Below are 14192 nucleotides of genomic sequence, written 5' to 3'. Positions count from 1 at the left end.
CGATTCGGTTAACATATTGTAATTTCAGATTTTCTGTTTCTTCGAGTTTCATTGTGATTTCTGCTTGTTCTAGTTTGTCTACTAGTTTTCGAAAATCTAAATCGGGTTCTCGAATTGAAGAAGGATGGGATGCTCTCTTTTTTATTGCTATTTTTCTTAATTGCGGTGTTAAGGTCATCATTAAGATTTCTGTCATCTTTGTGTTTTTATAGTCGTGTGTATTTAATGAATATGCTTTTCGAACTAGTGTTTCGATGCGTACTGCTAATTGCTTGATGGTTTCATTTGGTAATCTGCGAATTTCATTACATAAAACTCTTTGTTGTTGTTTGTTTCTTTCGGAGTCAAACATTTTTGAAAATTCTTGTGTAAACCTTTTCCAATTTGATTTTATTTCTATAGGCAATACTGAAAACCATTTTTGGGCTGCGCCGTCTAAAGTTGTTTGTATCAACGCTGTGCGTCGATGTATCCAGTTTTGATGTAGTGGCGTATTAATTGGTTCAGGTCCTATATTTAAAATCAAATTTGCTGTTACTGCATTTAAATAGTCTTCTACAGAATATTCAGGGTCTGTTCCTGTGAATACCATTAAAGGTTTATTTGATGTTATTGATGATCCACCCATAAGGTATGGATTCATTGTCATTTGTAATGATTCTGCTGCATTTGGTATTTGAGAAAAATTTGAAAGTTGATTTCTTGTTATTTCGTGTTGTTGAAGATAATATGGGAGTGGTAATTCATTTTGCATTTGTGTTGGTTGATACGAGTGTGTGATCATTGGGTTTTGTTGCTGAATTGGTTGAAAATATTGTGTATTAATTGGGTTTTGTTGTTGAATTGGTTGTTGATTTTGTGTATCTATCGGTTGTGGAGAAAAAATTCTATGATTTGTATGTGGTTTCTGGACTCCTTGTCCACGATATTCTTGATTATAGGGTGCAAATATATCTGGTTGTAAAAAATCATCATCTGAGGATAAGTAATCCATTTGATAAGATGTTTGTTTTTTATTTTTATTTTGTTGAAAAAATGGATAGTTTTCACTACGATCCTGTGAAGGATGTAAATTTGTTTGAAAATTTACTGAATTAGTTTGTGCTATTGGGTTATCCCAGTTTCGAGATCTTGTATAATTACTAAAATTTTTTCGTGGTTGATAATTTGTTTTTGATGGATGTGTGTAATTATAATTATGTTCTGCAAAATTATTTCTAGTGAACGTTTTACGTGTTTTTGACGGTATTGTCATGGGTCTGTATGTTTGATAATCCGTGTGTGAATATTTTGGGGCAACCGAAGGTTTAACGGTTGATTGTAAGGTTACTTGTGTTTGTGAAGGGTTTGTATTTCTTGGTGTTGTTAAATTTGGACGTATTGGTGAAATACTTTGTTGTGTAGTTGTTGTGTGTACGATTTCTTCATTTATGAAGTGTGATGGTGTCTGGATATCTTGTTGAGTGAGATTTCTAGTTCCATTGAGGTTTTCATTGTGTATGACTGTGGAGTTTAAACTATTATTTTGCATATCAGGTAAAAATGTATTATAGTTTAATGGTGTTGCATCAATGGTTAATGGTATTACTCTTACATAATCTCTTACATAAGATATGGTAATTATTGCTTGACTTGAGATTGATTGTGGGAAGTTTATGAATGCGGGATGAGACCATTCGGGGTCCCAAACATAGTCTAATTGTTCTGTGATGGCAGTATCATCGTTTGAGTTTTGGGGTCTAAAATTTTTTCTTGCTTGTGAAATTAAATCAATATTATGTGTGAAATAATCTATTATGAACCATGCCAAAATTTTTTGTAAGTCGTGTTTTGTATGTTGTGAAACTTCATCTTTCGTGAAATTTTCTTTAATTATATTTAGAAAACTAGAGAGTAGTGTGATTTCATGTCGTACTTTTATATGTTTAGATGTTTCTGTCGGTGAGACATTGGGTATCTGGATTTCGTTTTCTAATATCGAGATATAACTATATATTATCGCAAAAACTTCATTGGTGAATATGGAGTTTGCTCTTTGTGAGTTATGATATTGGATGCTTTTTATATATTCTGAGAATACTTTTGAGAATTCTAAATCAAGGTCGTCTGTTTGAATTACATATTTGCTGTGATTCTGGTTTGGTGAGTTGAATTCTATGGAGTAGATTCCGTATTGTTGTGTTAAGTTACATATATCTTTCAAATAAAGATCGATAATTTGTCTTTTGATTTTTACATCTGGGAACTCTGTTTTACATGGACTGATTCCGGGTTCAAACAAATTTAAGAGTAAATTTTTGCAAAATATATGCTGTCCTCTATCAGTGGTTGCATCTACGATAAAGGGGAAGATATCATCATCATCTGGACTTTCTTCACCTGGGGTGTGTGTTGAGCTCATTTTTTCGTTTGATGACTGTTAATATGTAATTATCAATGTGTCTAATTGGTTGGTTCCAATTGTATAAATGTACTGGTTTGTGTTTATATTGCTTTTTTATTCTTCTTTTTCCTCTTTTTGATGAATTTGAAGTTGTTTCTGAGTCGGAAAAATATAATTGATCGTGAATGGGGCAATTTTTATCTATAGATTCTTTTAATTTATAAAGTTCGTCTAAACTGCTGGTTTCTGATTCTGAAAATGCGTTGCGGTTTTTGAAAAATCTTTTTCGTGTAATTTGTCTTTGTTTGATTATTATTTTTCTTTTTAGTGTTTGTCGTTTTGTTCTGATATATCCAACTGTTTGTGTATGAGGTGTGATTACAAGATCGTATTTTTTGTTATCTATTTCACAGTTGTGCAAAACGATTGTTTGTTTATTTCCTAGGTTTTTAAATGACATAAGGTTTAGGATGACGGATGCAAAAGGTTGTTAAATGATTTCTATTACTTAGACTGTTAGTCCTTACGATTTTTTGGTTAGCCTAACCTGGGTCTATTTGTTCAGGGTTGGGGAGAAAAGTATATCGATTCCGAAGAATGATTTTATACTTTCTCGTGGCTAGTATAAGCTAAGGTGTTAACTAACTTAATCTTACTTAAGGGTAGTGATTGTGTTCAGGGTTGGAGAATAGTAAATCGATCCACAAGGTTCAGGTATAATTAGAACGCGAGTAGTTCGTTAGATACTATTTTAAAACTTACTAAGTCTAAGATTTATCCTGGGTCTGGTAAGAGGGGGGATCAAGTGAAGGATGAATAACCGAAGTTCTTCACTGTTTATCCTAATTTGAATGATTAGTTTTATTCAAAAATTTCTGTTAGTCCTGGGTTTTTGGAAAGGGTTGGATAGTGAATCGACGTTTGAGGTCGTTAGACACTAGCTAAGTGGGTGGGGGAGAACAAAGTTGTTCTTTTTGATCCAAGGATAGGCCTTGATGATCAAGTTTTAAATTTAATTAAGTAGAAAATGATTTAAGATCCAAGGATAAGCCTTGATGATCTGATTTTAAAATTAAGGGATTTAAGTTTTAATAATGATTTAAATTTGTGTAGAGAAAAGATTTAGTGTTTTTATGATATTAGTGAGCTTATGAATGCTGTTATGTTTAGGTGATGAAGCTGGAACAACAGGATGATTTATAGTTACTAACCATTTATTGTCATGCTACTAATTTTTATTTTGATTTTTCAAACATGTTTTGTATATTACTGCAGAATTTAGGAAAACGATCTGAGATCTCTTTATCAATCGTTATTGTATATTAATAATTTGGTTTAGCGCCTGAAATGATTTTGAAGATTGACTTCAAGATTTTATGTTTGCAAATGAAAATCTAAATTCATTGCTAGTAGTATTCTAAATACAAAAGTTTGTGTTGGCTTTTGCCGAACTATCATATAACTATATGGTAAGTTTCTACTTTGTCGTATGTCGTCTCTGGTTCGAGGTCTTCTTGCAATTCCGGGTAGTTCTGTTATCGTTCGGAATATTGGCTCTGATCTATTGAGTCGTAGAGACATTTCGATTAAATTATTGTCGTATAACATTTTGTAAATGTTTTGTCTAAATTCTAATCTATTTTTGGTTAATTCTAAGCTATTAAGGTCTTGTTCGAGACTTATGGTCGCACCAGATGAGTTAGGACCGAAGTGTATAACTCATAGAGTAATTTCGGATAGGGTACACCGTCTGCTCGTCACGCTATCTTATTTTCGGCCGGATAGATTCGTGCAACTTCTTAGTCTAATACCAATCCTAATCTTACTCTTATACTATCTAGTCTCAGGTTGTTTAACTAGTCTCTGCTAGGCTCAATAGATCTAGGGTATACTGGTTTATTGCGGTTGCTGAAGTCTTCTTGGAGAGTTAACTAATTTCTAAGTTAAATTCAAATCTCTCTGGTGCTGAAATTACAAGTAATTTCAGCACTTACAAATAAGTGGGTTGTTAGTTAGATGGATCATGATTGGTTAATATTAAATACTTTACAGTGGTAAAATATCTAATTTATCCAATCATAAAATGTAGTTTAGATCAGGTTCCAATATCTTCTCTGTGCAAAGGAATATTTTGCACAGAGACGAAGCTTCGCTTCGCAAACACTAGGGAGAAGACGACAAAAAGCAGCTCTAGAAAAGGCATTAAGAAAAAAAGAAATAATCCTCGAATTAGTACAAATTCGGCTAGGTATAGGATTCGATCTGCTGAAAACTAGAGTTTTTGAGTCTCACGCTTTTGTAGCCACTCAGCCACGCATGCTAATAAATGCGAAAGTGGCACCAATACAAATAGAACAATTTTGCAAGTAATAATTTGGAATATAACAAACTGGAGGCATCCACACTAGCTTTGCATTTAACAAGTCGGAAAGCATAAACAAAAATATGAAAGCGCGAACAAACTTTTTTCCTAGAAAAATTACAACCTAAATAGGTGTCTTCACTTCTATAAATTCACTTAGGCAATCGGGCAAATTAAGCAGTTTCATCACCAAAAGGGAAATTGTAAAGGAGCTAAATAAAGCAGTATTGGAAAGGATTTTTACCGAAACTCTGGGTATAAAACATTTGATCTCTATTAATCTTCACAGCAAACTCAATAGGAAATGCACATATAAAACCTCTAGATTGAGTTGTATAACATAAAACTGTTTCAGCCACCAACTTTAATAGGAAACTCTTGTCACAACCATGAAAAATTAAACTGAGCAGAATTAAGCTCTAGATTTATAGCACACAGGGATTCACGCGATTAATTGACCAACCTGTTTGGCGATCTAAAAAACTAATGAATTCTGAGGATCTGTTCAACTCGCAGACTACTGGTTGCAAAAGATACAAAGCTAACAACAAGACATGTTTGAAAAGCCTTCAATCTAATTAACATACTGATATGTGCATGGATATATTATACAGATTACCTGGATCATTAGTTTTCCCTTCAGTAGCTTGAAATGTTAAATGTTCAAATCACTATAAGCGTCAACCCATTAAAACTGTATAGTAAAAAATCAAACATAGCCAACAGAAACCGAAAAACAGTCATAAACCGAAGGAAATGGAAAAAAAACTTTCAAATTTTAAAGAAAAAATGCCCTTAAAGCTCTTTGAATTTCTAGAATAATTTATGATTGGCTTTTTTTGATGAAATAAACCCAATTTGAAAAATCTGCATCAATAAGATAAATTTCGCTGGGAAATCTGAAAATTAAATTCCACTTTTGAAACTAGAAGTCGATCACGTTTTTCGTGACCTTTACACTTTTGCTGTTCGATAGTGGAGTTTGCCTTTCTTTAAAAAAAATAAATGACTTCTCTTATCTTGTGAAAGACTCAACTTACTCTTCTTCTTCTTTTTGGGCTTCTTCCTCGTCTGTTTCGTCCCATTCTCGTCCACGTATTCCTCCTCTTCGCTTTCACTCTCTTCTCCATCGTCGTCAGATCCACTCAACTGACCTCCTGAAAAAAAAACCTCCACTCAACTATCATCAAAGTTTAGCAGCAATTTCAGATTTGCAGAGGTCAGATGCAAGGGATCTGTCAACTAACCTGCCCCATGCTCCCAAGAAGAGACCTTCCACTCCAATGTGGAGATTGAAAAAAAAATGCAGTATTATTATTATTACTATTATTCAATGATTAGGCACATGCAGATTTCTACCTATTAATTAGTACATGCCATTTGAAATATGGGGAGCGAGGATAGCTAACAAAACACAATGCAAGTATGACTGTTCCGACAACCCATAAAGAACACAGGAAATCTGCTTTGGAGTCTTTCCTTAATGAAAATCATAACCACACCAAAACGTTAGATATATTCGAATGGGCTTTAGGACCTGACCTGTATGATTAACCTGACACGTAGGTCGAGAAATATTAATTTAAGTTTTCCATTTTCAACTTCATAGATTTGTTTTGCAACGGTATATTGGTTCTTTCTCTCGTAGATACATGATCTAAATTGATTTATTTTATCAAGTCTTCACTCCAACCTTCGGCCAGCTTTTTCTTAAGTTCCTCTATCTCCTCCTGGAACTTGCGCAGCATGGCGTCTTTGGGATCCTCGTTGATCTTGGGCTTGTTTTTGATGTTCTTCGCTCTGTTCGCATATCTCAGAGTGCTGATGGTCTCGTCATAGTTGTACTCGGCAGGACCAATATTAGCACACTACAAAATAATACAATCTCCCAACTAGCAATTGAGCTGAGTTAACTTCCTTTATGACTAATGAACAGCCCTCTCAACTTAGTACGGTTACGATTCTGGGAGAAATTTTTTTAGGGGGGGGGGGGTGGGTACACACACTCTCTCTCTCAGGAATTCGACTGCCTGCTGACCCAAAGGAGGGGTCTTTACTAATTTTGAGGTGGAGCGCGCGCCAAAAATACGCGATTTTTGGTCAAAATTTCCCAGTGCCTAAAAACGTTTCTTTTGGCCTGTTTTTTGAAAATTCGCCCACCCCTCCAGAAAATCCTAGATCAGCTCCTGGTTGAAACAATTTTCGTTGAACATACCGTCAAAATGGTTCAACGTTCAAAATTTATTCTTTATATGACTTTCCGGAGCAATATTAAACACAGAGGCGAAAACACACTTCGCATACACAAGCAAAAATATGACCGATAATGCTACTGGGAAAAACTGAATGAGTAAAACTTTGAGTCTACAGAATTTCTTAAGTGACACACGCCAATTATGAGTCTACATAATTGCTAAATGACGCAAGCCAATGATGACCTATTAGCAGTACCAGTCAATTTGAAAAAAAGAGAGAAATTTACCATTTAACATTCCACAATTTATAGAGCGGACGCATTTTAACTAGTATACGAAAAAGTTCAATAAAAACATCCGACCCTGCCCAGGTTCGAACCCTTTTTTTTTGTTGCGGGTCTCCTTCCCTACCTCTACGCTTCAGATCCATGATAGCTTGAAACTAAAGTCCTATTTGTAATAGTAATAGTCTGTGTAAATATCCTTAGCATTGGCTGTACTTAATAGCTGGTTGTATTGATCAAAATGAACACATTTTGTCGCAACAAAATTTGGGTCGCAACAATATTTGCGACTTAGGTTCGAAAAAAGAGAGAGTTCATACTATACCACAAGCTATGCTTGTGTAAATAGGCGGTAACTTTAAAAACAACTACAGTAATGCATGTATGAAACTTAAAAACTCAATACATAATATATTTCATTTTAATCAATTGTACAAATTACACGCTTCGTTATTTTTTCAAATAATTTTGTTCGAAATAAAACAAAGAGAGATTCAGGCATTTAATCTGAGTCTGCCACCTATTGTAATATATGACCGACTTTCTCTTTTGCACCACTCAATTATTTGCTGGCATATAATTCTGGTATTGACACGAATAAAAAATGTCTATTGTGAGTACTACCATCATGGTTTTAGAGTTGCCTCCGAGAGAGTCCTGCAGCAGTCGGGTGAGTTTGGAGTTCCTGTAGGGTATGTGGGAGCTCTTGCCGTCCACCAGAGCACTTATGACATTTCCCAGAGTGGCAAGGGAGAGGTTGATCTTAGTGGCCTCCTTCAGCCGATCTCCAGTCGCACCTGTCTTCGACTGACGCTCCGATCCCTGACAAAAATCACATCATCACAATCTATAGAACTCATTTATAGAGGCATTAACAAATAGTTGATACCATAATACATACACTTCCAAGCATACTAAAAATATCGTTAAGACCTTTCTAGTGATAGCCTTTAGACCGGTTGAATTAACTTGGAGATATTGGAGTTTTTCTAAATTTCATATGTAGCTCCTAGAATAAGCTAAAAATTAATAACATACATAACCTGATGTTTTAATAAAAAAAATATGAGGCAGAAATTTGATTGCAGTTACCGCTAGACCAACATATCTTCCTAAATAAAATAAAAATAATGTAAACCGAAATTCGAAAAAAATTCAAATTATTTTTTCCTTTTCCTTTTTTTCATCTCCTAGTGTAGAATTGGTGATTCTACTGTATTACATGCTATTGAAACCTGGGTGTAGGATTGGTAATTCATGATGAAAACGGTTGAAAATTGCGAAATTTGATTTTAACGTCGACTGTATGAACTTGTAGCAATGAAATTCAGTGATAAATAAGCTTAGTTTGAGAGCAAACAATCGTAATCGGACTTTGCACCTTGAATTTGGCCTCTAGGGCGAAGAATTGGAAAAAAGAATAAAGCGCTAAAATCTGGAAACCCCCCCCCCCCCCGGATTGGGAACCACTGGTCCGATCCTTATGAAAATTGGTGGGTGACTAATGGAGATGATTTTAGCCGGGCATGCAAATTTTCAGACCCCTGGGGGGCGAGTGATAATGATTTCCGAAAATGCAATTAGCACTTTTTGTAAACCGGTAACTAATGGTCAGAATGACTTCATATTGCAATATGTTGTAGCCCTAGGCGAGGGAAGATCACCACCGGGATTTTGAACGCATCCGGTCATTACTTCCGGTTTTAACGCCCTATGTAAACAAAACCTACTTTTTGTTATTTCTCGACCCCTGATGATGCTAGGAGGCTGAAACTTGGGGGGATGGTAGGTTGGGGTAAGACCTATAGTGTATCAATGTTTGGACCCAATCCGGCGGCTACGTCGGAAGCTATTAGCACTTGAAAATTGAATAAGGCTATTAACACCTGATAGTAATAATTGACTTGTGATTTTAATGCACCAATGTAAAGGGGGGCCCAACCCAGTAGGGGGACATCTAGTGACCCAATTCTCTCCGGAACTTCCTATGGGGTGAAAATGGCAATTTTAGGGAAAAGTGTTAATTGACCCAATATTTTCGAAAATATGGGAAGGGATGGTCCGATATGAATGAAACTTAGTGAGAATGATCTCCCATCGGAATTAAGACGTTTGGACACGTTTGACCTCATTTGATCTCGGATGACCTCTAAGAGGTCGTTTGGCATTTTTGACCCCAAGACCCCGGAAACCCCTAAAAAGTAATAAATTAGCATTGTAAGGACCCGTAAAGGGTTACCTACCCACCTGGGGAGGTAAGGGGAGGCCCCTAAATAAAGATTTCTTAGTTTTGACCTTTGTACGCGAGCGAAAGTGATTTTCTGTAATTAGCAAACATTGGGGTCAGCTTAACCCACTCCACTTGGACTTTCGATAAAAACGACAAACAAGTAAAAATACAGCCGCGTACAAAAATTGGGAACATCTATGGGGGAAAATGGGAATTTCGGGGTGAAGATTTTATGAACAGCCCTAGCATATTAAATAAATTCTTGTGGTGTTTTTTCGGATCCAAACGGACACGGGGAAGGGAATTACCCAGCCCTTGGACTTAGGGGAATAAAATTAAAATGACCAAAATGGAAACTTTTCAAGTATCACGGAAGTTAAGTGACCGATTGTGTGAGTACTACCCAATCCATAGGAAAGGGAAAAAGTTAGGAAGAACTAATATAAAATCATGCAAGAGGTCATTTGTCAAATACGATTGGGAGCCGATTTTGTAGTTGAACCCAATGTTTGCTCAGTATGTCCTGATTAACTGAGTGGCAGCTAGTTAAGTGAATGATATTTAATTAAAGCTGACCTAATGGTTGATTCAGCTGACAAGTCCTGAGTGACCGCTAGTTAAGTGAATGTCAGTAGCGATAAGGAACGGTAGGCCTCTGACCGAACCGAAAGTAAATAAAGATAACGATACGCGATTAAGGTACAACCACCGAACCGGGTCAGAACAATTGATACTGAGATAGAGTATAGTTGGTTCTCAGTTAGAGAGAACAATTGATACTGAGATAGAGTATAGTTGGTTCTCAGTTAGAGAGAGAACAATTTGGGCTACGAGTTGAGGTAGTCGCTTTGTTCTCAAAGTAAAGTGGGAACAAGTTGGAAGACTTGTTAACGTGATTTAGTTAGTTAGTGGATATAAGTTAGGCTATCTAGAGGATAGTGGGATCGTTGTTGAACGATCGATATTGAAAGAAGTTCTCGAGGAGAACGTTAGTTAGTTAGTTAATAGTAAGGCGTTAATTGAACTGCAGTGAGCAGGGGTTAGTTAATTAATACAAATCGCAGTCCTATTCTTTATTTGAACGACTAATTGATATTCCAGCCATTTATAGGCTACTCTGTATTTGGTTATATTTATTTCTTAATTCAGTCTTATTATTGGAATTGTTGTTGCGATCGACTATTGATTGACAAGTGAGATACAGTCGGAAGAGCACAGATCACGGGGCAAGCAGCATAGTAAGATACAGAGAAGCCAACCACCAAATCAACCCTTTTGGGATTGTAAACAGCATTGGGAATCGGTTGCCCCACTGACCCCAGTACAAAAGGGAACATATTGCGGCGGTGCGAAGGACGATAACGAGAGAGAAAGCCGGCCTAGAGATATTGTGAATTCCCCCACGTTTACAGTGGCGCTCCTGGGTGGGCGCTTTTCTGGATTTTAGCTGCAACGACGATTTGTGTGTGAAGACGAGCATTGCGAACGAACAATCGACAGACGATTGCCATGGGTGAAAGCAGAATGAGGCAGATTATGGCTCCCTCCAAATATCCCAGAGTGCTGACAGGAGAAGTTGGAGGAGAACATTTTGCCCCCAGATCGGAGTCGGCTAAAAAGGGACGAACTTTCGTTTGGGGCAGTGTGTGTGACGAAATAGTGGACATTGAGATTGACAATAGGACAGATTGCAACTTGATATCCGAAGGTTTGCTTGAACCCCTCGGGTGCGAAGACGCTGTCCGGAGATTTAATGGAAAGTTGAAAGGAACATTCAATGGAAAAGAACAAAAGGTCGAGGCCCTGGGATACATCAGAACAAGAGTCGGAATCGGTAGCTTTGAGGGAACCTTCATGTTGATCGTTGTCAGTAACCGAGTTCTCGATTCAGATGTAGTCCTGAGTGCTCAGGAACTTGCGGAGTGTCACAAACTATTCGTAAGCCACAAAAAAAGAGCGCTGTGTCACGAGGGCAACCTAATGGAGCCGACACCAGTAGTTTTTGAGAAACTACCAAAGACATCAATGATCACGCTGGACGAAGGAACAGTTGGGACGAAAAAGAAGGTATCAATGTGGAATGGGGAAGAATCGAAGAAGCCGAGTACGGGTATGGATAGCGAACGGACCACGCCGGTCGAACCCTATTCAACTACGGCGACTCACTCGAGACGAAGTGATAATGACGATTCATCGGGCAGCAGAATGATGCTGGAAGCGGCTGAAGTGCCAACCGAGGTTAACCCGAAGCTGCACTTGATCGATGGGTTCGTGGACAACCTAGTTCGGATGGAGTTGGAAGAGACTACTGCAGTCCACATGATGAATGTATGTGCTTTCATGATCCTAGAATCTTCCCCTCAGCTTCAGGCGTTCAATGGGAAAATTCACGAATGCTGGGACGATCAGGTTAGTGACGTTGTTGTTTTGGGCCAGGCTGAAGTGGATGTGCAGATTGGGGCATTCACCGAGCGGCTGGATGTTGTTGTGGTGGCGGCTACTGAGATAGAAGTCGACGTGGTTCTGAGCCTCAAACAATTGGAAGGACGACACGGGATGCTCCTCGAGAGTCCCAGAGGGGTGCTACGGATTGGAAGGGAAGAAGCGGTTCAGGTGATCACCGAAGATTGTGAAGACATGATCCCACATCACTTCGAAGTTGTGTTTGACGGGGACAGAAACCCCGAAGTCCCAAGAGCAACGAGCAAAGGAAAAGACAAAACCAAGCTAGCCGAGCCGATCCACGAAGGGCTGGGTATATTGGCAGAACCTGTTGGCAAAGATGGCATCACATCAAGACTACGTAGCGTTGAAACAGAGCCTACTGCACGCGCTGAGACCCAATGTTCCGGTTCCGTAACTAGCGAGGGTAAAATTGAGGACGCAACGGAAGTCAAATTGAATTCAGGGCGGAGAACCAGATCCGTTGAAACTCGCAGGAGGTTTGTGAATGCATTCGCCAATGGTGTGTATATGGATACCGAACTTGACGACGAGATTATGGGCAATTTGATGCGACTGGACGCTTACCAGACGTTGCAGCCACGGCCAGCTATACTGCACTTCAACGGAAGCTTGATTGGAAGATGTGACGGAAATGTCCGAGATGTCGAAGTGTTGGGATTAATTTCGGTGGAAATCAAGTTGGGGAGACTGAAGAGGACATTCCCAGCAGTACTCTTGGAGAACCACGAGATGGACACGGACATGGTTCTGAGTACTCGATGGATGAATGAATGCTTAGGAAGTTTCTACGATGAGCAGTCAAAGAAATTTTTCACGAGTTCCGAACCAAATTCGGCGGTTTCATTCGAATGGGAGTCGTGCCCAAGGCCACAGAAAATTGAACTCGCAGAGGAGTCTCAGACACAGTTAGTAGATCGGAAAGACGGAGATGAAAAGCCGGTGGCGGGACGCCAAGTGAAGGAGTCACGAGTTGTGGCCCCCAAGAATGCGAGGAAGGAAGTGAGTGAATCAACTCCCGTAGAGACGGACGACAGGTGTTGGATGCCCATCAGAGCCTTTACGAGTGGCTACGTCAACAACAGGGCTGCTAAAGTGGAACTGGATCCAGACACTGAATGGACCCTGTTAAGCTACGAAGCCTACCGGTCGATTGGATCAGAGATGCCCCTGAGACAGGCCGGGGACATTCTCGAGACAAAAACAGGATCTCGGATGACCTCTAAGAGGTCGTTTGGCATTTTGACCCCAAGACCCCGGAAACCCCTAAAAAGTAATAAATTAGCATTGTAAGGACCCGTAAAGGGTTACCTACCCACCTGGGGAGGTAAGGGGAGGCCCCTAAATAAAGATTTCTTAGTTTTGACCTTTGTACGCGAGCGAAAGTGATTTTCTGTAATTAGCAAACATTGGGGTCAGCTTAACCCACTCCACTTGGACTTTCGATAAAAACGACAAACAAGTAAAAATACAGCCGCGTACAAAAATTGGGAACATCTATGGGGGAAAATGGGAATTTCGGGGTGAAGATTTTATGAACAGCCCTAGCATATTAAATAAATTCTTGTGGTGTTTTTTCGGATCCAAACGGACACGGGGAAGGGAATTACCCAGCCCTTGGACTTAGGGGAATAAAATTAAAATGACCAAAATGGAAACTTTTCAAGTATCACGGAAGTTAAGTGACCGATTGTGTGAGTACTACCCAATCCATAGGAAAGGGAAAAAGTTAGGAAGAACTAATATAAAATCATGCAAGGGGTCATTTGTCAAATACGATTGGGAGCCGATTTTGTAGTTGAACCCAATGTTTGCTCAGTATGTCCTGATTAACTGAGTGGCAGCTAGTTAAGTGAATGATATTTAATTAAAGCTGACCTAATGGTTGATTCAGCTGACAAGTCCTGAGTGACCGCTAGTTAAGTGAATGTCAGTAGCGATAAGGAACGGTAGGCCTCTGACCGAACCGAAAGTAAATAAAGATAACGATACGCGATTAAGGTACAACCACCGAACCGGGTCAGAACAATTGATACTGAGATAGAGTATAGTTGGTTCTCAGTTAGAGAGAACAATTGATACTGAGATAGAGTATAGTTGGTTCTCAGTTAGAGAGAGAACAATTTGGGCTACGAGTTGAGGTAGTCGCTTTATTCTCAAAGTAAAGTGGGAACAAGTTGGAAGACTTGTTAACGTGATTTAGTTAGTTAGTGGATATAAGTTAGGCTATCTAGAGGATAGTGGGATCGTTGTTGAACGATCGATATTGAAAGAA

The 14192-nt window shown here is 38.5% G+C and overlaps 2 protein-coding genes across 4 annotated transcripts in view; one reads left to right on the top strand and one right to left on the bottom strand.

The window, feature by feature from the left end:
- Positions 1–14192, top strand: part of LOC134854897 (uncharacterized) — a 582728-nt gene that overhangs the window by 490366 nt on the left and 78170 nt on the right. The gene's annotated exons all lie outside the window — the stretch shown is intronic.
- The window catches only part of LOC134854898 (kinesin-like protein KIF3A), a 52908-nt gene that overhangs the window by 23248 nt on the left and 15468 nt on the right, over positions 1–14192 (bottom strand). For 2 of the 3 annotated variants that reach the window (XM_063871260.1, XM_063871259.1), the window contains exons 6-9: positions 7849–8046; positions 6439–6613; positions 5786–5902; positions 5365–5391 (exon numbers count right to left, since the gene is read on the bottom strand). In XM_063871260.1, the coding sequence (XP_063727330.1) occupies positions 5365–5391; positions 5786–5902; positions 6439–6613; positions 7849–8046 (517 nt within the window). The remainder of the gene's footprint in view (positions 1–5364; positions 5392–5785; positions 5903–6438; positions 6614–7848; positions 8047–14192) is intronic. The other variant, XM_063871261.1, reaches the window with a different exon arrangement.

Source organism: Symsagittifera roscoffensis, chromosome 9, assembly GCF_963678635.1.
Source record: "Symsagittifera roscoffensis chromosome 9, txSymRosc1.1, whole genome shotgun sequence".
Lineage (NCBI taxonomy): Eukaryota > Metazoa > Xenacoelomorpha > Acoela > Convolutidae > Symsagittifera > Symsagittifera roscoffensis.
Note: the sequence above shows the minus strand (reverse complement) of the source record. Positions and strands in the feature narration are given on the sequence as shown.